The sequence below is a fragment of the Rhinichthys klamathensis genome, unplaced genomic scaffold, assembly GCF_029890125.1.
Source record: "Rhinichthys klamathensis goyatoka isolate OS25496 unplaced genomic scaffold, OSU_Roscu_1.1 h1tg000232l_1, whole genome shotgun sequence".
In the NCBI taxonomy this organism is placed as follows: Eukaryota; Metazoa; Chordata; class Actinopteri; order Cypriniformes; family Leuciscidae; genus Rhinichthys; species Rhinichthys klamathensis.
Genome location: NW_026606756.1, coordinates 934,728 through 959,970, shown reverse-complemented (window position 1 = coordinate 959,970; position 25,243 = coordinate 934,728). Strand labels below are relative to the sequence as shown.

Genomic DNA, 25,243 nt, shown 5'->3' with positions numbered 1-25,243 from the left:
ACAAGGTGTGAGACCACAGCATAGTTCAATCTGCACATAATCTCTCATGGGGTCAGACTGGGGGCAACAGAATACACACCTCTATTAATTCAATTCCTTTAAAGAATGAGCAGTGAAGCATGTAGATCACACAAACAACTCATCTTTAACTTTAAATAAAATGTTCACTTTTCGAATGGATTAAACTAAAAATCAGTTCATGCAAGTCTATGGAGTACATACTTGGTCTGATCTCTATTACATAAGGAATAAGTCTGAAGGCTGTGTCAGTCCAATAGTGCAGAGGTACACTGGGAAAACCATCATGCTTTTTATGGTCTTACAGTATTTTAAAGAACATATTTGACTTTTTACATAACATTCCTTTATCCATAATGGCAATAAGTATTGCATTGCATTTTGTTTCTCTAGTGCCTAACTGGACTGCCCAACAGGAAGATCTCTAGTTCCATAAACTGATGGCTTGCAAGGCTTATACGTTTGCTTTAAGGTCTTGAGTTAGGATAGAAGAGCTGTTGACATCAAAAGACAGGAAGAGTTTAGCATACATGCCATTGATCTCAAATTTCCTCACACACATACACAAGCAGTGAGGCAGTGCTACTGAGATGTTTAGCTTGTGTGTGTATATAAACATATATACAGTGCTTCTGCGTCAGGTCCCCTCCTAAACTACTACTTTGTGTCAGGAACAACGGGACAACTGTCTGAAAAGCCAAAAGACAGGCAATGATGGAGAAAGAGGTAAGACAGGTGAAGTGCGGTCCTCCCTTATTGGGTGTAGCGGTCTGTGTGTGGTCACTCGCAGCAAACCAGGCGGATGGGATGGCCGGAGAAGGGAAGATTGGAGCATTCGGCTACAGCATGTCTCGCTGCTTTCTCACTGGGGAAGGTCACCAGCGCCTCCCCACTACGCTGACCACTCCAGTTATACAGCACGAGCACCGAGTCCGCCTGGAGCTACACCAAAACAACATTTAAAAACCAAGTAAATATATACATGCATATATGCATATGCATATATATATACACACACACACACAGTACCGGTCAAAAGTTTGGAAGCATTACTTTTTTTTTTTCTTTTTTTTTTTAAGTCTCTTATGCTCATCAAGCCTTCATTTATTTGATAGAAAATAAAGAAAAAATATTTAAATTTCAAATAAATGTTCGTTTTTTACTTTTTATTCATCAAAGAATCCTGAAAAAAGTATTAGGGTTATTAATATATATATATATATATATATATATATATATATATATATATATTAGCAGAATATTAGAATGATTTCTGAAGGATCATGAGGCACTGTAGATTGGATGATGAAAATTCACCTTTGCATCACAGAAATAAATGATATTTTAAAGTTTATTCAAATAGAAAACCATTATGTTAAATAGTAATATTATTTTACAATATTACTGTTTGTACTGTATTTTTTATCAAATAAATGCAGGTTTGATGAGCAAAAAAGACTTCTTTTAAAAACATTAAACATATAATGTTTCCAAACTATTTCCGAATACACACACACACACATATATGCAGTAGTGTTCAAAAGTGATGTCCGGAGGGGATATTTATTTGAATGACTCTTTACAAGTCAAAATGAGGAATTTTTTACGGTACACTGGGTTAAACAATTATTTGCCCAAAAAAACAAAACCAGTAGCTGTAGTTTTTATTTTACTATATGCAAAAAGCTCACAGGAAAAAGCACACATTGACTACAACAATCTATTAATATTCTGTTGGTTCTCTTTTGTTTTTGCATGCGTTCATAATTTCTTTGTATGACTTATGCCAAATTGTGCGGACATAATATTGCAGTTATCATTGAGTTATCACAAAATTGATTCCAAGTACAACTTAACTTACAAATGAACAGTTAATAATATTTGAATAAAGGGAGATTTCAAATAAAGATCACTTTTGGCCACTATTGTACACATGTTCCAGTGGTGGCATTTATTTATAAATGTATAGAAGGGCAAGATCCCTCCACGTGCACATACGGCACACATTGGAGTTCTATAGAGAGAAACAGGATTTGAGTTTGGATTAAACACCATTTAAGCATTTTTGCATAAAACCTCTACACACAGAATTTGTCATCTTACAGTCAATCAAATCAGCAGAAAAGATGTGAAAGTATATACTTAGCCATTCATTAGGAAACCCTTATAAAGGCTGCAGAGAGACTTGCAGCAAGTTAAGAACAATGATGACAATCAAACCCCAAACCAATAAGTCACGTCGGAGAGAAAGCGCATTATTACAACAAGCTTCTTAAAACAGCAGCACACAGATCATTTAAGCATACTAGGAGTAAATTATGTATGAAGCAGAGAGTGAAGATTAATTTACACATATTCAAAAAAACAGAAGAGCCTTACTGCACTGCAGTACCGATTGGAGGTCACCCCTGAGAGGAGGAGGAGTATTAGTCCATGCAGAAGCGAGGGGTTCGGGTCACGGGGCATATGATGGGAGCTTACCTGGGGGGGGCTGCCCCTACAGACAAAGCCACTCTTTAGGCTGAATCAGGCTCCGGCCCTGCTCACTCACTCCAACCAAGCTGCTGTAGTCTTCAGGAGCGTACTACAGCACAACGAGCCACAGTCAGTGCCACAGGCCTCACGTTACACTCACAACAATCAGCACTTCAGCTACAGGTGACGCTAGAGTAGTATGCATTCTACTAAGAGTGTCAAAAGATGTGCATTGACATGGCAGTGAAAATACTTAAATTACAGTGTTGAATTGATCATCATATTTTATCAAAAAATAAAATTTCCATTTTGAAATAAATTCTTTTGACCTTTCTATTCAAAGTATCCTGAAAGATAATATTAAGCGGCAGAAGCGTTTTTAACATTGATAATAAGAAATGTTTCTTGAGCATCAAATCAGCTTGGATTTTCTGAAGGATCATGTGAGACTGAAGACTAGAGTAATGATGCTGAAACATTTATCAGCTTTGCCACCAAAGGGATAAATTACATTTTAAAATATATTCAAATAGAAAATTAGATTTTCAAAATTGTAATAACATTTCACAATATTACTGTTTGTACTGTATTTTTGGTCTAATAAATGCAGCCTTTATTTTGAGTGTGTGTGTGCGTCTCAATCTGACATGGAAATCGTTTGTAAAATAAATGTCTTACATTAATGGTTATATACACAATTAAATATTTAAAAAATATATTATTTTAAATTGTATTAATGTATCAAGAATGTGGGAACTTCAGTAGTATTCAGACAGACTACCGTAATCTTGGTATAAGTGTAATTCAATTTCAAATTCCTGATTTAATTTATTAAGAAACAAATCATTGTCAGAGCACATATTCACACCCCTAAGTATGTTTGAAAATGTAAAAACTAAAATGTAAACTAAAAGTACTGAAGTATTCGTTAAAGACTAATTCTTCAAGTATTACAGTTCATTTAAAAGGTTCAAACAGGTCTGAAGCGTAGTGCCTTTTATCATTCAGAACCGAAGTAGTGACACCAGTGTATGCCCAGACATTCAACACACCACCCAAAATTCACTGCAGAAAAAAAAAAAAAAAAGAGAAGAACAGTATGCATCGTACAGGGTTGCCTATAAGATGTTTAAGAATGAATGCACTATATAGAAAGAAAGAGGGGGGGCCTGCAGACCACCTGCCAAAAAAAGAAACACTTCCCGCACACAGAGTCCCATAGTGTGCATTTTGTATCAGAGGTTAAAAGCACACTTGGAGGGTGGACTGGGCTCGGATCCATTTCATTGGTTCAGCCAGGAGTCAAACCTGAACTCAGCATTTCACACACGCGCCACTGTGCTACGCTTTGTGAACAGTGTAACACACACACCGCTCAGGTAAACGCACGCCTTAGAGGAGAGCGCAGGTACTCTGCATGCCGAAGACATTGTACTACCATCCCCACCACACATCTGGAAAATCTCCATGGCTAGAGATTAATATACAGAGAGAGAGAGAGAGAGAGAGCACACAGACCCGTGCCCAAAACAAAGCAGCACTCTTTTCCACCTAACCATCCCTCTTGTCTATAATAACCCCCTTCCCTCCTTCTCTGAGTGCAGGTGTCATACCGTCCTCTGAAGTCTCCGCCTAATCGGCTGTCAGCTAATGAGAGGACAAAATGTACACAATCATTCATCATAAAACACTATGCTATACAACACTACAATAGAAAGTTCTTAAGATGTCTGCTGCTTATCCAACAGAAGTAGGGTCCTCATAAAGTCTCAGGTGAGAGTCTCAGGCACTGCTTGGGAAACCCTAGTTTTGGGTTTTTTTACTTGTTTTTGAACTTGAGAACCTAAATGAATGAGTGAGTGAGTGAGTAGTGGAATGAAGAGTCACCTGATATCCCTGAAAGAAGCTGAGGATGTCTTTGACCCCGGCGTTGTACGGCAGGCCCTGCATTCGCACCAGTGCTCCGGGCTGAGGGGGGAGGAGGGCAGGGGCAGACTGGGCCGCCACAGCTGCCGCTACTGAACCCGGCGGGGCCGCAAAATAACTCATCGTGGAGGGAGAGACCGGTGGACTATTCAACAGTGAGAAAAAAGGTTTTAAATCATGGAAAATAGATTTATAAAGTGATCAAACAAATTACATTATAAAATGGACAGTTTAGAATTTAAATTCTGATTGGAAGAGCTACATTTGAAGCTGATGTAAAACAGCTGATTGATGTATACGTGACCACACATTTTATGTTAATGGGTTAAGTTGATAAGTTGCTTGGCAACTGTTAAAAGGCACAACTAGACGAATAAACTACACTACCATTCAAAAGTTTGGGGTCACTTATCCTCTCAAAGGCTGCATTTATTTGATCAAAAAAATGCCATAAAACAGTAATGTTGCCAAATATAAAATATATAAAAAAAAAAAATTAAAAAAAAATCTATTTTAATATATTTGTTAAAATTACTCCGCTCTTCAGTGTCACATGATTCTTCAGAAGTCACTCTAATATGCTGATTTGCTGTTAACACCATGTCTACACTGGACGCAACAAAGCATTTGTAATTTGTGTCAGTTTGCAATTACAAGCTTAACAGGTGTTTTTGGAATTAAATCGGGAGATTACTTCCTCTTCTTGGCCAGGTTACGTTTCTCCATGTCGTAAATCCTAAGGGTAAGGCTTCTAAACCGTGAATTTTTAGGGGCGTGATATTTAAATGATGATTGTTTTCAGCCCCCACATTTATCAAAATACAATCCATCGTACGATGGGATTGGTGCCACACGAATGTTTCATAAATCACATGTGAACCCTGTCGTAAGATGATTTCTGTTCTTGGATCCATGTTAGATTGATAAATGAGGCCCATTGTTTTAAGTTAAGCCCACATCCTGTGTAGACAAGTTGTTAAGAAACATTTCTTACTGTTATCAATGTGAAAAAAGTTGTGCTGCTTCATGGTTTTGCAAAAACTGTGATACATTTATTTTTCAGAGTTTTTTGATGAATAGAAAGTTCAAAAGAACAGAATTTATTCGAAATATATTGAAAAATGTTGACACCTATCCTACAATAGTAGTGTATTTTACTTGCTGAAAGTATAGTTAGTGATTAATATTACTACTAATACACACACATACACATTTTTTTCTAAAAAAGGTGATGTGATACATGACACGGTTTAATAAATAAAAGTCAAACCCTATAACCAGGTGGAATGAAAAATGGTAAAATCTTTGCACAGATTTTTGTCTTGTACCTTGGGTAGTAGGTGGTGTAGCTCATGTTCATGTTCATGTATAGCTGTGGAGAATAGTAGGCTAAAGCATGTGCAGGGCTGTGTGTTGGGGCCTGTGGAGTTCTTGGAGTGGCCAGCAGGGGGGACTGATACAACGCTGCCTCAGTGGGAATCATAGTTGGAGTCGCATGAAATGCAGTGTATGTTGGTGGAGATAGACCTGAGCGGGACAAGATAAAGTGCTTTCTATTAAAATAAATAAATACATTTGTTTTCACCAAACCAGGCAATGTGTAAATCTCTCTCATACACACACACAGCTGACCTTGCACAAGTATGTGAATGTCATGTATACTTAGCTCACATGGCACAGGAAAAACTACAGTGTCCTCTGATGTGGCGTGAGCACATACGGCCCATTCTCAAGCCAAGGTCAAACAACCAGATCGAATCACTCAGTAAACAGCCCTTCCTTTAGTGCCGCTACAGGCTTGCTCTTTCTAAATGCCAAAATGTTGCACCTTTAGATCCATGAAAGAGGTGATCACACTGCTTTCTTGTAGATAAGCTGAAATCTAATCTCAAACAGACTGGTACACTGCACACAGATCAGCGTCTTTAAAACAGGAACCGATTACAGCTGCTGGCTCAGGCTAAATACTAACCCAAGTGAACAGAGCAGTTCCGTCTACAAGCATTTGAAATAAAATAAAAAAATCTCCATAAAATGAACGCTTCCTTTAGGACAGTCTCTTACAAGGTAGTTTGCAAGGAGGTGGCGACAGGCCGCTGCGGTTAAGTGTTCCCCCCATCAGCACAAAGCTCATCTCCTCAGTGGAGCACTGGAACACCTCCACATAACGATCCTTCATCATCTTCTTGTGACACTTCTGAGACACCATAAATGCACGGTCAGATGACTTCATCTGAATGAAGGCATCACCAGAGGGTCGACCCTAGAAAGATGGACAGAGAAAAGACAACAACAAAAAAGGTCAAAGTGTCATTCTAATAAGGCCTGATGATTTGTGTTTCATTAGGTTCCTAATTAAGTCACCTGCTGGTTAAGGACCATGTGCACTCCATGTGGTTTGATATCAATGGTATGTTCCCCCATAAACTCTAGGATGTCCTCGATGGCGGCGGTGTATGGCAGACCTCTCAGTCGGATGCAGTCTCGTGTGTTGCCGGTGGTGATGAAGGGTGGCGTGGCTAACACAGGCATAGATACCATCGGAGGAGGAGGAGGAAGTGTAGAGATCAGTGGAGTGGACATGTAGCGATTCAACACCTAGTTTAAAGATACAAGAGGTCAAGGAAATGGCCATAAAGAACTAGATGTTGGTTTCCTAGAAATGTACACAAGTCAATTTGTTGGGTTTTTTTTTTTTTTTTGATTAATCCTCAGCGTAGCAGAATTGCAGCAAATGTATAAAGCGATAATACAAATTTTCACTAAATGTGGGTAAAAACATAACTGCTGTAATACATGTCAGTGTGTCAGCTACTTGTTAGGGGGGAAATACATATTAACTGCCACAGCTTAAATCCTCTATCAAGCTCTATCAAGTATTTTACATCTAATTTATGAATTAAATTTCTGTGCGTCTACTGACGGGAAAAGGTTTACATGCCTTGAAATTTTAAAAGTACATAACTTTGAGACCATTTTTCTAAGAGTAGCAAAAATGCACAGTGGGCATTAGGGGGTCAAAACATTTCTATTGTTCTTACACAATAGAGCCTGAAAGTCAAAATGAAGGGGACACAATTATTACTTGTTTTTAGCTGTTTTCTGATCCGTTTCGTCATTTTCTCATTGATAAATTATTTTGTATTAAATGGTATTAAAATACATACATTAGTAAAAAAATATATATTTTTTGCATTTTAAGATAATGACTTCCTAAAAGGTGAAAACGTAATGCATCATGAATAGCAATGCTTGGGTCACTAAGGGTTAAATGAAACACATCTGTACCTGCTGGACCTCAGCTGCAGTGCTGCGGAACAGCTCGATGTATCTCTTGCCCAGGATCTGTTTGTGCTTCTTCAGGGAATTCTGGGCATATTCCTCACAAGCAAAGAGAACAAATGCATCGCCTGTGGGACGTCCATCTGGGTACTTCACAAACAGAAGCCCCTCCATCCCATCCGTGACCGGGCTCTCTGGGCCCAGGAAGCCCAGAACATCCTGAGGAGTAGCAGTGAATGGAAGCCCGCGCATTCGGATTATCACCTGGTTTTCCTTAGAAAGGAACTGAGCTACCTCATTGGACGTGCCTGTCAAAAGAGGGGGAATTTTACATTTAAAATGGTGAGTAGTTACGGAATGTCATAGACACTCTCAGCTGCTCTCAAAGCTTTCAGCAGACACATCCACACGCACTGTAATGATATCTCGGCAGGCAGCTGTACTTTTACACCTGCTGTGTGTGAGGGAAGTGTGAGGCTTTTGAGAGGCTGCTGACCCATCTTACTCCCTGAGGGTACAGCTCCCTTTCTCTGTGGCCTGGCCAGATCAGGGGGCACGAGAGAGGGCGAGTAGAGTTTCCCCATCTACCTGCCTAACATGAGTCAGCAAAGGAAAAAGACTCAGAAAGAGCCTTTCATTCCCACGGGGGGGTGAACACACACAAACACACACACCTGGGAATAACGGACAGAGATTTACTCCACAAATGCTAAGAGTCTACTCCTATTACAATTGAAGACTTCATGTAAATGTCTCACCTCCTGCAATCTTCAGAAATTCCTCCCCAGTCGCTTTATACACCTGTAACAAAATAAATGCAGAATGTCAACCATGATGCCTATTGTATATAGCCATTTATACTAGGGGTGGGCGATATCTCGATATTTAAAATATATCGAGATATTTTTTAAACACGATATGGATTTTTACATATCGTATATATCGATATATTGTTTATTTTTAATCCTGATTTCGCCACTTTGCTTGTTTGCCTTCTCTGTGCTGTGCTCGCCCCCGCCTCCTTGCTTTTGTTCCCCCTCACCTCGCGTGTTGTCTCATTCAAAAATTGTCTCATCCGCAACCAGCCCGGAGGCTACAGAACTCCGAGTGTGTCTGCGCGCGAGCGACAGAGCACGAGAGAAACCGAGTGTGAGCATTAATTGCATTAGTAAATTGGTAGCCTACATACTACAATATATAATTACTATATAAGAGGCATGGAAGTTCGATTAATGGACTCCAGTAATCAGAAGGCTACTACAAACGTCTTGTTTTAAACTATTGCAGGGCTCGAATTTCGGCGCGGGTATTGCGCATAATTCTAATCATTCCCGCAGGTCTCCCATTTATAATGCGGGAAATTCCCGCAATCGTAATCCACACAGATTATAAAATCAAATCATTCTTTTAACAACTATCTGCCAGACGCAATTTCACAAACAGCGTGAGTGTTCAGCGGTGCCGCGTCTTCTTTCTCTTCTCTCATAATGTGTTGTGCAAGGCAAGCATCAAGCGCTGCGGCCATAACATACACTCGCGTTTAGGAGTCGGGACATGATGGATATTCACTCGCACAATCGGGCCAGCAGTGCATCGTGACTGAAGTTTACCATTTGCACGTCTTTTTAAGTCTTACCAGTTTAAACATTCAAGCGATTTTAAACTAATCAGTGCTCGCGCGCTCTCTGAGAGATTATTTTCTATGCGCACATTCATAGAAAATCCGCCTTAAGAACAGCTGGCCAGTAACAAAAGTTATTTTTCGCGGATTATATTGCTTTAACACGCAAAATTGTCAATTTCGGTCGTCGTGAGTATACTCTAAACATATAATGAACACAGGATCCGTGCACTAGCTCTTAAAGTGACGGCAGCCATATATGTCTGTCATTAATTTTGTTGTCAATACAACAAAAGATAGCTTTAAATTAAAGGAATCAGGATTAATAACCTATGCATTTAATTTATTCAGGACTAAAATACTACTGTGTTATTTTCCATTTGATTACTTTATTCAGTTTCTGTATATGAATCACGTGATTAATAATGATGACGAAATTCAGGCCCTGTGCTTAATTTTTCTCATTTGGTTACATTCTGTTATGGAAAATTAATTTTCTATTGATTGTAGGCCTATATTTTGAGTTGTATTCACATCCATTTTCCTGTAAAGATATCGAGATATATATCGAATATCGAGATATAGCAAAATATATCGAGATATATTTTTTGCTCCATATCGCCCAGCCCTAATTTATACCATGGTCTGTCTGAATACTCGATTTTGATTGACTGGAAGGTGTACATTAAAAATCGTTTAATGCATAGGTAGTTCCAAGTCAGTTTAATCCCTTTTCTATATTAATGCACTGCTTTCATTGAAGCGCATACACTTTACTCGCACACAAAGAGCAGAGATCGCTCTGCGCACACAGAAACTTCTTGTCAACGCTGCCCCAGTTAAAGACATGGGTGTTATTAGCAACATGTCTTTCAAAAATCATATTACATATGTTACAAAAACAGCCTTTATCCACCTCAGAAAAATCACTTAGCTATGGAACATGTTAATGGTTTCTTATGCAGAAAGGTTAGTTCATGCATTCATGACCTCTGGACTGGATTACTGTAATGCTTAGGTGGTTGTTCTGCATTCTCAAACTAGCAGCAGCATTTTGTACTAAATTGTAGCTTGAGTTCTTACCAGGTCAAAAAAAAAAATATGATCATATAACACCAATCTTATCATCTCTACACTGATTACCTATTAAGTTCCATATAGGTTACAAAGTATTGCTACTGAACTATAAGGTAAACCTAAACAGTTTAGCTCCTGTTTATTTCACCCATCTTCTATCGCCTTACAATCCATCACACTCTTTAAGATTACAAAACACTACAAAAAATGTTTGGTAGTACCTAGGATTTCTAAGTCCACTAAAGGAGGGAGAGCGTTTTCACATTTAGCTCCTAAACTCTGGAATAGCCTTCCTGATAATGTTTGGGGCTAGATTAAAGATGCATCTCTTTAGCCTAGCATTCACATAATGAATCTCATAACCTTGCCTTCCAGAGGGCATATGTCAGATCAGAAGCATATATCTCCGATTTACATTGCCTTAAATTTGTATATAACACACACATATTGTCAATTGTCTATTTTGTATATTGTGTATTTTTATTATCTGCGTCTCATCACTGTCTGTGCTGTGGAAGCTTCAGTCACCAAGACAAATTCCTCGTATGTGTAAACATACTTGGCAATAAAGCTCATTCTGATATGACCATGTATTGTTTGAAACGTTATGAACAGCAGCTACACTAATTATTTTCCATTTGCTTTCGGTTTAAACCTCGGAATGACCGTAACTAGAGATTACACCAGCTTCAGTTAGAGTCTAGCCTCTTACGAAGACTTCAGATGACAAAACACCTTGTGAAGAGATGATAGCAAACCCCTACGAGCTCTTCAGATGACACACAATTTTCGATGTATTGTAATCATTACGATCACAACTTGTAAAAATTGCTTTAATGAGCTCATTTTCTCTGTCTAAATGAATACATGATATTCGCTAACGGCATGATTTGTATTATCTTAGAACTGTATATTTCTGATAACATTAAATTGTAATGTAGAAACTATGAATAGTGAAAAACGCTATACAAATAAATGTGAATCGAAAATGTGAATCAAGAAAATGTTATCAAGATGGTCGATTTGACAATGAGGTTGACTGTTTTTTTCTTATTTTAGAAACAAAGGTTTAAAAGGAATGAATTTAGATATGCAGCTTCTTTGGTGTGCTGTGCTTTAGCATGCTGTTAGACTGTCATGGTAAACTCCAAAAAGCGGTGTCTCTAAATTCATCCTCAACTCAAAGACTAGTCGGTTATGAGAAAATTTAGGTTTCTCACATGCCTAGTGTACATTTTATATAGAAGAATTAGGACTATCTCAGACTAAAGTGAGTATTGGGACTAAGCATATTATTAGAACAGCTGATGTGAGTAAAACAAAACAAGCTCATGGTTAAGATGCTGTAAGGAGGTGAACTCACTTCAATGTATCTGTTACCCATGTGGTGTTTATGTCGATCCAGTGCCATGTCTCTGTGCTCAGAGTTTATGAAGCGCACCAGAGCTTCCCCGTTCCTCCGCCCCTGAGCATTTAAACACAGCGCAACGCCGCCTCTGATACACACACATACACAAATCAAAGAAAGACAGAGATGCAACATTTAAAAACTAGTTTGTAACCTTGAACAATTTGCTCATTATGATACATCAGCTTTGACATTACAAATAAACCTACTTTTCCACTAGTGAAAGTCCTGATGTGACATTTGGCTGGAGTTGCCTTTGAGGTCTTACAGAGTTTTGCATTACACTGTTAATGTGTCCTAAAGGGTCTTTTCTGAGTGCATGCTCAGTGTCACTGTGAGTGTGTGTTTCAGTGTTACGCTGAGATGTAATCTTACTTGGCAATGTTGAGGCCCTTGAAGAAGCGAGCGATGTCCTGATCAGACGACTGCCATGGCAACCCACGAGCTCTGATGACCGTCTCGCTGTCCACAGCTTCTGTCTTACTACTGGAAACAGTGCACATATGCAGACATACAGATAAACCTCATGCTCAGAAGCATTCTTATGGGTCTTATAATGAGAAAACTCCACAGATGTATTTTGAAACCTACGGTCAAAATCAACAACTCAACAAATTACTTTTTGGTCAGTAGCACTAAAGGGGAAACTGCTCACACAAACAAAATACACTGTTTACAACAACAAAAATCAGACCACAGCAAATGTGAGAGTACATACCACGCTCCAGATTCGAACTTGTAGTTTACAGTTTCAAAAGTGGAGAATTTGTGATCTACAAGGGAAAAAGGTGAATTATGAGATCACAAGCAACATGGTCAGTTGTGCACATCAAAAGTGAAATACGTAACAGGTTTTCTCAATATATAAACGGTACAGATCAAGCCACAACGCTGCATGACTCACTGTAAGGCTCAGCCAGGAGGTGCAGCATTACCAGAACCATGTTCTCCACTTCTCTCAGTCCGGCCTCCTGCTCCACCACCGCTGGAATACACACGTCTGACAGCAGCGTCAAGGCACATACATGACATATGCACACACATGAATGCACATATTCCTACTAAAACAGCTGAACATGTTTTTGAAAAGAACTAGTACATACAAATATATATATATATATATATATAATAAAAAGTGAGTAAATGCTTCATTTTGGTTCCCAAATGACTTAAGTTTTTTTTTTTTTTTATCTAAAATAGTATTGGCATTGGTAAAAAAAAAAAAAAAAAAAAACATACATACGCACACACACACACACACACAAAGCAGAGTAAAACCAAACGCATATGCAGGATACAGTCCAGCATGGAGGACATAGTGAGATCTTTGATGGTGCCTGCGTTGGGGCAGCATTTGTGAAACTCTTTCTTCAAGTCCACAAACGTGTAGAAGCACTCTGGCAGGACCAGATTCTACAACAAAACACACAAAGGCAAATTAGGGGGATGCAGGTAGGAAAATATGTTTAGGAGGAGCCTGAGGGAAGGGCAGAAGAGAGAGAACAGTAAGGAAAGAGAAAAAGGTATAAGGCAGAATGGATTGAGAGTGCTTTAATGTCCTCTGGATGAGCATAACATTCCTGTGAAGATTATAACATGTTGCTGCTAAACAGATTATACCACAAACTGACAGCTAATTTAGAAATGTTAGAAAAACACACACTTTTTTGTTTCAGTTAAAACATACACTCAAGGATGAAGGCGTGTTTACGGATTACCTTTTTGGAGGCCTCGGGGTGCAGCACCTGTCGGATAAGAAGTGGTCCGTCCACACAAAGTGTGTAGGAGCTTCTGCCCAGAGACTTTAGTTCAGCTGACACCGACTGGTGAAACTGGAGACGGAAATAAAAGCAGTTAAAGAGAGAAGGAATGGAGAAAAAAATATGATTATTTCTAATCTAAAACACCACAGCATTAAACTGTAGGCATTAGATTCACTTCCCTTTATACTTACTTATATAGTAAGTTTTGTCGTTTTTAATGAATAAAAAGTGTCTTTATACAGCAAATCAGTATTATTAGAACGATTTCTGAGGGATCATTTGGCATTGAAGACTGGAGAAATTATGCTGACAATTCAGCTTTTAAAAAATAAATTCCTTTAAAAAAAATCAAATAATATTTCACAATAATATTGTTTTTACAGTATTTTTGTTCAAATAAATGCTGCCTTGGACAGCATACGGGGTACAAAGGGTCCGAAATCCAAATGACATTTTTGCTCCCTTAAAAGGAAAGGGAAGCTATCTGTAAGACCATTCAAAATCTAAGTGAGCAACAAAATCCCTTACGAAAGGGTTAGTTCACCCAAAAATTTTAATTCTCCATTGACAGCTACACAACTGACATTTTGACGCTTGAAAAAGGTTAATAGAGAGATTGCAAAACGGATCCATATGAATTGAGCGGTTTTGTCCAAATTTTCTGAACAGACATGATCGCTTTATACGCTGACCAGATTTAATTTTGGCTTTTATTCACATATAAACATTCATCAACTCACACATCGGTTATATGATAAACTGAAGCTCAAGCATGCTCTTTTGACGGGCGAGAACCAATGAGATTCATTATCGTGTTACGCAGCGCATTTGAGCTTCAGCAAGAACCAATGAGGTTTGTTTTCGCACGTCAAACAGGTTGGGTTGAGCTGCTGTTTATGTTCACTGATCAATGTTTACATGTGAATAAAAGCCTAAATTTAGTCTGTTCGTCACAAAGTGATCGGGTCTCTTCAGTAAATTTTGAACTAAACCACTCAATTCATATGGATTAGTTTTACGATCTCTTTACGAACATTTTGAAGCCTCAAAGTGGTAGTTGTGTAGACGTCTATGGAGAGTACAGAACTGGCTCATATTTTATTAACAATAACTTAATTCACGTTCCAAAGATGAACGAAAGTCTTACGGGTTTGGTGAGTAACATGAAGGTGAGTAATTAAATGACAGCATTTTCATTTTTGGGTGACCTTTTAAGGCTGTTTAGTAAAATGCACTTATGCACTTTCATACACCCATAAAATCTTACCAACCCCAAACATTTGAACAGTAGTGTGTATATTCTTAAATTAACAGCAAAAAAAGTAATTCCCTGCAAAACTGTAAAGCAAAACACAAACCACAGATACAGGCAATCACAGGAGACACTGAAATATGTATTATTAGTTTAGCATTTATTATTAGTAGCTTGTTAAATAAACTGCTTGTTTTTAAACTGAAACTCCTGAACTTCCTACTGCAATGTCAAGGGCAGCACAGAGGACACCCACAGTATGTTGTAATATGTGCACATGCTGCTTCGTGTACATGCGCATGCGTGTGCTTGTTATTAAGCAGCTGGTCAGACTGGTTTGGTGAAAATACAGGAAGTGAGCCATGGCAGTCATTTCGGATGAAGTATTTCGCATGACAGAGAGCGTTAGATGACAAAACAAACGCTGAGCGTTTGTCCTACTCTTAAAACACAGCACCTGCTCATTCCCAGCTATAGGGGCTCCCACATTCACCTGTGTTTAACAAAAACATTGAGTCTTTAATGAACCATTATAGATGTTTAGTAAAAGTATCCATCTCTGCATCAGTCAAGAGCAGTGCAGGCAAACCACCAACTATGACATGACAATTGATTTGAGTACTTCATGTTAATCACGTTATAGCAACGAAGTAACATAGAAAAGAGACAATTCAAAGCAGAAGGAGTCTCACAAGTCAAAACAAAGAAGAATGTGTTATAAAGGGCTGTTCTTAGGCTCTGAATGAAGCAAAGTTTAGTTGTTTGTGGTTGCCAAGCAACTTGCCTTATTAAAATACACAATTTTACAAAGACCCTGAATAAGAGTTGGAACGTGCAACGTGCAACCTGCAACCCCTTCAGCCGTTACTTATTCACGATACAGCACTTGCCTCGAGTACCTTATTGCTTTTATAAAACGGTTGCCACACAATAAAAATATTAAAGCCGAAAAATATGTATCTATGCAACTTTCATGAAGTAAAATCACTAAAAGCCTGCCTTCCGCTGGAAAAAATAGTCCCGGAACGTGAACAGCAACAGAAGTTACATATATTATTTCGCCAATAGATGGCGGCAAAGACTGTCTTTATGAGTGAGTGAGTGAGTGAGTCTGTAGAGAAGGCTTTTGAAAGGACTCGAACTTGTGATCACGGAGAAGACAGACGCAACTGACAGATGACTAACGTTATGCACGGAAAACCCCATGACTGTTAAAAGGACAAAATATGCAGCGGACATTCAAACGCATTTTTTTATTATGAATATAGGACTGACCTGAAGGAAAATGCTACGTCTACTGTAAATGCAAGTACACTCGCTTACTCGATCTCTCACAATGCTCTGCTCTAGCTTTAAATGAACAATATCAATGAGATGAAACATCTGTTTAAGTTGCTAAGAGTGGTTGCTAGGGGTGTTGTGTAGTGATACATAGAACCGTTGGGTGAAGCGGTCATAGCCGTGTTTTATCGTGAATAAAGCACAGCTATTGACCAATCAGAATCAAGGATTGGAACTAACCGTTTTATAATATTAGTTTTATTGTTTTGTATGTTCTATTTTTAACTCGAGTGTTAACTAATGTAAATCCATTTTTGCCTAGACTCATCTTTTGGTTTGCCTTCATAAGTTAAAAATGCTTCAAAATATGCTGTATAAACAAATGCATTATTATGTGTCAACATTTGTCTAAGCATTTTATTCATTGGATTGTCACAAAAAGAGTAAAATCCAAAAGGTTATAAAAAAGATTTTATAAATTAGATGAATATATAAAATACATTATGATACACAATTTCTCCGTGATATTAAAATCACTCTCATGATATAATATTTAAGTTATACCACACACACAAAGGGGCTTTTTGATCGAACAAGACTCCAGTGGCGATGCTACATAAGGTTCAGGATGACACCGGCCCACTCAGATCGACAGCTGGTCCAAACACAGATACACACTGGATGTTTTTCAAATCACCAATATGCTATTATTACAAAGAAAACTTTTCCTAGACCAGCATTTATGAATCTAAAAGCAATCAGAAGCAGCAGCAGGCAGTGGTTTGAGTAAGAAAATGTCTCCGTTCCGTGACCAAGGGAAGGCTAATCCTTGCCCAGCCTCAGTGGCACCTTCTTTTATTTTTATTCTTCTGTTCAGTGGTTTTTATAAATGGATTTAGTTGTTTTCAATAAAACACAATATTACACGGCTCTTTGGAATACTTGATTCTTATTGGTCAATCACACCATCAAGCGGTATGTTATTCCCCCGATAACAACCGCTGAAAACAGATAACACAGGCTCATCCGGGTTACTGAAGTCAGCAGCACTATACGCTTGCTAGGAACGGTTTTTCTTTGTGGAAGTTTTGCGTTTGGTGAGCTAATAATACATTAAAACTCAGTCAATTCAATATATTGAGTACAGTTATTTAATTGTGTTCCAGTATTGTGGACTAGCTCTCTCGTTTCATACAAATGCAGCTCCTGCCATTTTGTGACGATTGTTTTGTACACTGTTGGATTATAAGATAACAAACAGGTACGATTTTAAAACCGTTTCATCTCAAATCAATATCTCTTATCCCCATAATTATTTATGTGGCGAAATGCTGTGTAATAAGTGGTATGGCTGTACCGTCCGTGTCCCTTAAATGTCCGTCTAATTTGAACTGCCCTTTCCGCGGAAGCTTTCCGTTTAAAGAGCTAATAAAATATTTCGAGTTTAATTATTTACTTCTGTGGCAAATAGCCGTGTAATAAGCAGAATAATTTACATCCAGCCGGTTGTTATCTCAGAATAAACCCCATCAGGCTGACGCAAGACCTGATCAACCTGTCGTGGGTTTATTCTGAGATAACAACCGGCTGGATGTAAATTATCCCTCACTTGATTTAACTAATCCTAACTGTCAAATTATTTTTATCCCATTTATTGTGTATAATGATGTAATTTAAGAGTAGGCATATAGGTCCATCCTATTTTACCAAGGTCCACTCACTTTAAAATGTCTGGCCTCACCACTGCTCAGAACAACAGTTGGGGAAAGGAATCATTGAACATTTCAAAGATATAAGCCAATCCGCAATGAATTACAACAGAGAAGGGATGAACCATTACAGTGTTTGTCAGACTCTAGCATGCAATAAGAGAACAGATAGAACCTTTGTGGCCTAATTTTCATATCATTTAGGCCAGCACTGATAACACAAGCCAACGTTGCCTTTACCCAGAGCAAAAAAGCAAAAGCAGCCAAGACACGTTGACAAAAATGTAAAAGATCGTTTAACCTTACAAATCTACAAGCTGGGAATTTCAGAAACTTCTAGAGCAGTTTAAAGCTCTCAACCAATTGAAAACATCTGAAGGCAGAACTGCAGCTCATTCAGTCACTGTAAACCCTAACGCTCAAAATACTTAGTTTGAGTAGGAAAAACATAAATTAAACTAATTAGTTCAGTCAAATTAACTTTTATGAGTATTTAGCACTTTCTTTTTCTTTCAAGTTCACAGAATGGATATATTTTAAGTAAACTGAACTGTTTCATTGTTTTAAGTTGTATGAAATTATTTCTTTTAATTTAGACGAACTTAAGTTTAACTGAAACGGCTGGGATGTATATTTCCCAACATGCTTTGCCGATGGCACTCAAAAGGGAGAGTAAATCCAAAAACTAAGTGTAATACAAACAATGTGTTTTTGTGCAAGATTAATGTTAATCGGGTGATTTAGTAATGATTAATGTTTCGTTATGCTAATTTAGAAGAATTTCTGTTAATGTTGGTTTAGGATAGTTACCATCATGGTGACAAGTGGTGCATGAGCTTGATTTGAGAGCAAATAAAACCTTTATATTGCTGCAAGTGTTACTGTATAGCATACTATTGTTAAGATGTTAACAAAATAGTATGTTAGCAAACTAGCTTGTTAAAGCTAGCTAAGTTTATACTAATAAAAGTGTTCACATTGAGATTACATGAAATTTTAAGTTAAATGTATGAATTAGTGTACTCAAACATTTCAAGTTAAGAACAATTCAAATGTACAAATACAAAATAAAAATATGTCAGTTCTGCTTACTTAAACTTTGAATTTCTTTACTTTAAACTCTGATTGCCTTAAATTTTTTGAGTTGTGCCAACTTATTCGGGTTTACAGTGTACTGTACATTCGCGTCATGCTCTTGGATTATGACGTGCTGTTTTTCTACATAACCTGTCCATCTTCATACCTCATCCTAATACGTGGCTTCAGTTAGTCATTAAGAGATTAACTAACAAGACTTTTGTAAATACCCGACAATTCAAAAAGTCAAGAGCTTTACATCTCAAGGAAAGCTTTAGTGGGACACAGTGCGCATTATTTTGTATGTGTATTGTGTTCATGACTGTTTTTACTGCACAACCTCACCTTGCACAAATTAGCAACTGCAATAATTAAGTGCAAGCCTAATTTCTACTAAACACACATTCAGCTAAAACAGACACACCCTGTGCCTACAGATGATTAGAGTGAGCAGATCAAACTCCAGATATGAAGCAAGATATAAAGGGTATCATTTCACTGGCCTTTATAGGAAATACAAAACTGAAATCAGAACAATGAGGATTCATTTGATTAATTTTTATATTAAGCAAAAAGACAGAATGAACAAACTAGCCTCTCCAGTACTGAGAAAAAAAAGTGTTTGTGTGATTAAAAAATGTGCTAAAAAAAAAAAAAGGTAGTTAAACTTGATCTGAGTTTCAGTTTCACATTCTCCTCTACCATGATGTCAGTGAGAGTGAGAAAGAAATTTAATCTTTAGCATGACAATCAGGTTGTCCTGTTGAGCCATGTTTTCTCAGTGTGTGTGTGTGTGTGTGTGTGTGTGTGTGTGTGTGTGTGTGTGTGTGTGTGTGTGTGTGTGTGTGTGTGTGTACGCATGTACAAAGACGTCAAATGGCCCTATTTAAGGTCAATCAAAAAGCAAGTGAGCAACAAAATCCCTTTATGAAAGGTTGTTCCTTAAGACTATTAGTAAAGTGCACTTAGATGGTCATTTACCATCATGATTTTGAAATCTGTGGATCAGCAGAAAATATTTCTGATTTTTTTATTTTTTTTATGCTTTTGAAAGAAGTCTCTTCTGCTCACCAAGACTGCATTTATTTGATCAAAAAAGTAAAAGCAGTAATTTTCGGAAATGTTATAACAGTTTAAAATAACTGTTTTCTGCTGCCTAAACATTTTTTGTGAAAAATGATAATTTATCATTTAGAATATTTTTTTTTCAGAATAACTGACCCCAAACTTTTGAGCGGTGATAAGATTTCATGTTTATCAAACACTGAGCACGCAATTTAATAAAATAATTTGAAAATCTGATTAAATAAATCTGAAATGAAGATTTAGAGAAGCAATATTAGATGCAAAGGTTTGCATCAAACAATCTTAATAGCTATAAACATGAAATGTTCTGACATGCAATTAAGGTAATATTAGGAATCAAAATAAAATGTAAGTGACCTTTTTTTTTTGTGAAGGCTGTAACAAATGATGAGATCATGAGACACAGTAATGCCCTGTACTCACTTTAGGTATGCTGCCCTTCAAAGTTTGTAGGACATAAATAGTGATGCTTACTTTTGAGTGGAACTCACCCGGAGTGTGCAGGATAAAGTAAAGTGGGAGTGTTGTAAGATAAGGTAACAGGATGTACCGGGGAAACTACCAGGATGTTTAAACAACAATCACATACAACCGGTTTACACTTAATCCATTCTGTACTTGTTACTTTATACAATGCTGTAAATGAGACTCAAAACCCATCTAATTCAGGTCTATAAATGACCATTTCACTGATGGGAAGTCTGTGCTTTCCGCTCTAAGGCTGAATGAAAGAATGGATGAATGTGTCACTCATCCTTTCATAGAGGCATTTCTTAGAATCCTCCATGAGCATTGACAGTCTGTAGAGTAATAAAGCTCTCTGCTCATCACACAGGTACTGACATGCTCCTGCCAGCCTGATGTGCTTTCTCAGCAAGCTCAGAGAACACACACACTTTCTCTAACACACCCAAGATCATTTTCTCCCACAAACACACTCTTGAGCTCATAGTAACAATTTTATTCTGCTTAAAGTCTTTTCTCCCTTACACCCACACAGATGTGTTGACACCAAACCATTCCCACAGCGTTAGCGTCTGAAAGCAGGTGCAAAGCCAAAGCGAGTCATCCAGAGAGTGCCAGCAGCTATAAATGCACAGCACGGATCAGCCACTAAAGCTCAGAAATGCAGGTTTGACTTTGACTCAAGTCTGTTAGTAAGATAGAATGAGCCACATTAAAAGCCTTCTAAATACCGGTTTCCTAACCCAGACACACTGGGAGAACCTATTTTATCAACCAGGGAGTCACAACCGTGAGAAAACGGATGTTAAGTTGTGTTACAATTCCATAAATATGGGATCTTTCTTGAAAGAATCTTTCACTGAAGACAACAGGCCAAGGTCCTCATTGGACTGCCGTGCCACAGTGAGACTCTCTGTCAGCCCTTTACCCAAACTCCTCACTGTTGTTCATTTTAGGGCTGGGTATGATATTAAATATATTGTGGTAACAATATAAAGTGTATAGTGATAGAGATTTTCCTATATGGTGTAAATTGCAGTATGTAAATATATTTGTGCAGCAGAAACCTGCTTAAAGTTATTGACACGTTTGAGCGATAAAGAAACAGTTATGAATTAAAAATGCACATACTTGATGTTAAAAATAGTTAACTAAAAGAACTTAATGCTGTGCTCTAATTTGTAGTTTTAATAACAATCAGTGTATATTTAATACCAATCAGTGTATATTTAATACATTTATAACAGAATGAAAAATGAATAGAGAATACTCAATGAATAGAGTTTTTTTACATTTGATTATTCAATTTCTTCCTTGAATGCTACTGTATACCTGAAAAACTTCAAGCACTCTTTATTTCACTTATATATTTCATATATTGTATTTAACCTATTATTTATAATTAGTTTTTATCTATAAAATAATTAAATTAATAATAATATTTTAATAATAATACAAATTAGATTGTTATTGTAAAATAAAACATCAGTAGCGAACAGCCAATCACATGCCTTGAAACAGAGAAACTGTGATTCACTTCTCGTGAGGGAATCAGCAAGATTCTTTTCTCTCTTCTGACGAAGATTAACAGATTGAATAATATGAACTACATAAATGCATGATAGATGATGGATGGATCCTTTTTAAAGCTTTATCTACCAATTCCAAATCTTATTTATACTATATTATCTGTATACGTTTGGATAGATAACATGTAGTCCATTTTAAAGCTTTATCTACCAATCCCAAATCTTATAAATGTTTAATAATAATTGTTGAACTAATAGTTCACGTGTAATGAATTAGGGGTATAATAATTATATAAATAATATATAAATCATATAAAATAATTATAATACATAATCATGATTCATCACTAAAAGCCAGAAAGTGTTATTTAAAAATGTTTTACTATGTAGTGGCCTTTAATATGGAGAAAGAAAAAAGTGATTGCGTCAGAGATGTGTCACTTTGCTCACAGCTGATTGGTCCGATTTTGGTTTTGAGATCTCTTACCCAGACCATAACCTTAGCCGTGGACCGGAGCACAAGTTACTATGGTGTTGAACACTGCTAAAAGCCGAGCCACTTTCAATGTGCCTAAAACCAAGGGTTGGCGCAAACTAAACTGAAACATACCTGGCTATCCAGCTAAACCAGCTTCATGAGGCCCCTGATAGAAGTGGGTTTATTTATTTGCATTGCTTTAAATTTGAAAGGACAAACACAACAGGAGAAACTGAACTGAACCAATGGTTTGATAGTGTCTGTCTTTCTCTCTCTGGCACAGAGAAATTGATTTCACTAGTTAATATTTACAGAGCCCCTTGGGGATAGGCTACAACTAAATCAAGATAACATGCAAATGCCACCACCTGAATGTAACAAAGGTATGCAATACAAATGTGAGAAAATTATAGCATTAAGGTCCCACATTTGTACTTTAAAAAAATAAAAGAAATATGTAAATTCCAACAAACGCCTAGTCCCACAACTGAGCTTAGACTCTGAGCTCTAAATACTTTTCTGTGGGATAGTAATGAGAAGGTGGGGGGTGGGAACAGGTTTACAGAGTACAAACAAATTCTCTCTGCGTCACAGTTGAGAAACACGTTTGGCGACATCCACCTTTTGTCAAAACATACGTGCAAAACTCGGGAGCAACCCTTAACTATCCATATCAATAAATGAGCTTAACATGGAGAGCAGAAGAAAAGAAAGACAGAAATATCTCACTGAATCTTTTTCATTGTATTCCCTATCTATTATTCAGTTCATCATCCCCCTGTATTCATATCACTCTTGCTCACTCTCAACTCAATGACATATATGGGTCTCAGGTGGGTGCACTCGCAAGTAAACATTCCGTCTTCCAGATGTCTGCTGAACACACCAGTCAACAAGACTAGACCTGCACGCTCGCCTAGAGCAGAGCGTCTATGCCTTCCTTCCCACACCCAAACCACAGAGCAAGCCATTTCAAAATCAATCCAAGTGTGCAGCAATACCAACTAGACTTCTTACCTTATGCTGCTGACATATGAGCCACTGTGTTTTGTGACTTTTAGCCTCGGACCAGAAGATACACAAACACTGTATAAAGACACAGACCAATCGACTGCATGAAGGCGCCTCTCTCTCTCTCTCTCTCTCACCTGCTGCAGGACGCTCTCCAGCGGCTCGGCCTTGCACAGCTCCTCCGCCGTGAGCCCGGTCTCCTCCTTGCACTGCTCCGACAGATCCACACTGTCCGGCTGTACTAGAGTCCGCTGAAGCTTGCCCACCTGTTAACAACATCATCTCTTTCAACCGGCCTCGCAATGCAACTCTAGCGGGTTTTGTCATTGGCGCGCCCTTACACACCTGGCCGTCGAGAACACAGAAACAATGTTCAATGTTCTCCACGCACCAATGCTGGTCTAAGTAGGCAGCTCAGTGGCTTTGACACCGAGTCACTATAGCGAAAATGTTGATATCTCATTCTCGGCAGTGTGTTTGTGTAAATGCAAAGCAGACACGGCAGGGTTACTGACCTACAGGCGATGACATGCACCAAAAAAAGCACGCTTTCGTCAATTGAGGGCGGCTCGAAAAGACGGCATTATAATGCTCTAATCAAGTTGTCAAATAGATCGTCAAATTAAACAGCTGTTGAATATAATGTAAATCACAATGTAGCGCATTTAAGTCTCTGAAAGCGCACCTGGTTGGTGAATGTCAGCTGTCAAGGTAGTTTCTAATACTAGCACATTGTGGGTAGTTTAAAGTTAGAGACCTTACATCAGGGTCAAAAGGTCCGTACCTTATTCTCATGTAGATCCACAATTTGCCACACCAAGAGAATTAATTCCCTTTCATCCGACCCCAGTTTACCCCCATTTGCACCAGCTGTTGCCCCAAAGAACACCACCAGAGTATCACTGTGCGAAGCCATCAGGGACCACAAGGGTAAAAACTACAATTAAGAGCAAAGATCAAATAAAACAGTAACACGAGGGTTCACCTTTCTCCAAGAGAAGCAAACAAAAGAAATGGAAATTCAATTGAAGTACACGAGGAAGGACAGAAGATTACTCCAAGAGAAGGACACGAGAGAGAGTGCGGCACGAGACTCTACCTGTTGCTGTACTTGTGTGCTCTCTATCCAGAGTTACTGGTTTGACTGGTAAAGAAGGCAGGAAAAAGTCCTGGTTCGTCTCACGCTACCCCATAACAAGCCCTGAAGGCTTTTCTCGCTGTCTCGTTTTTTCTTGGTTACCTGGTTTTGGTTCGGCCTCCCTGTTTGGAGTCAATCTCCTGGGGGAGCACGTTGATTGGTTGGTTTGTAAAGGTGAGGGCGGGGCGTATTGCCACGGAACCTATGTAACCCGTTCGGATTGGTTTATATGCGCTAGTGTGAGATAAGATCAGAATTCACTTTGTCCTGTGCTTTGCTGCTACACACACCTATAGCTGTGCTGCTTAGCTAGCCTACTTTATCTTCTGTTCTTTTAATACGTAGGCTAAGCTACTACGTTTTAAAAAAAATGCACTCAATGTTTTAACTAAGTTTTACGTTTTTAGAAATAAACAGTAGCTTTGAAATATAGCCTATGTTTAAAACACGAGTGTTCATGATTTTAACTGATGAACATTCCCCCGCCATAACAGTTGCCTAAATAAAGTATTTAATTATTAAAAGTTTTATTTTAGATATGGCCAGTGCGCTTTCATAAACCTTCACAATCTGCCAATAGCCTACTCTCCTCTGCCACTCTCACTATGGCTACTAGACAAATCAATAGGCTGATAATCTCACAAGAC

General features: G+C 38.1%; 1 protein-coding gene across 3 annotated transcripts; it reads right to left on the bottom strand.

Annotated features, from left to right (window-relative positions):
* Positions 1-266: 266 nt before the first annotated feature.
* On the bottom strand, positions 267-24,701 carry esrp2 (epithelial splicing regulatory protein 2). 3 transcript variants are annotated; one of them, XM_056265361.1, is made up of 16 exons: positions 24,558-24,700; positions 24,243-24,395; positions 23,596-23,724; positions 13,526-13,639; positions 13,106-13,220; positions 12,712-12,807; positions 12,526-12,580; positions 12,183-12,293; positions 11,763-11,895; positions 8,460-8,502; positions 7,708-8,009; positions 6,784-7,017; positions 6,484-6,682; positions 5,748-5,946; positions 4,381-4,564; positions 267-960 (listed from the first exon to the last, which is right to left on the bottom strand). In XM_056265361.1, exons 2-16 carry the CDS (start codon positions 24,372-24,374, stop codon positions 799-801), a joined length of 2,208 nt encoding a protein of 735 aa, XP_056121336.1. In that variant the 5' UTR covers positions 24,375-24,395; positions 24,558-24,700; the 3' UTR covers positions 267-798. The 3 variants fall into 3 exon arrangements, with proteins under 3 accessions (XP_056121336.1, XP_056121337.1, XP_056121338.1); XM_056265362.1 differs by lacking the exon at positions 267-960 and adding an exon at positions 1,897-2,602; XM_056265363.1 differs by lacking the exon at positions 267-960 and adding an exon at positions 3,232-4,140 and having other exon boundaries at positions 24,558-24,701.
* Positions 24,702-25,243: the final 542 nt, after the last annotated feature.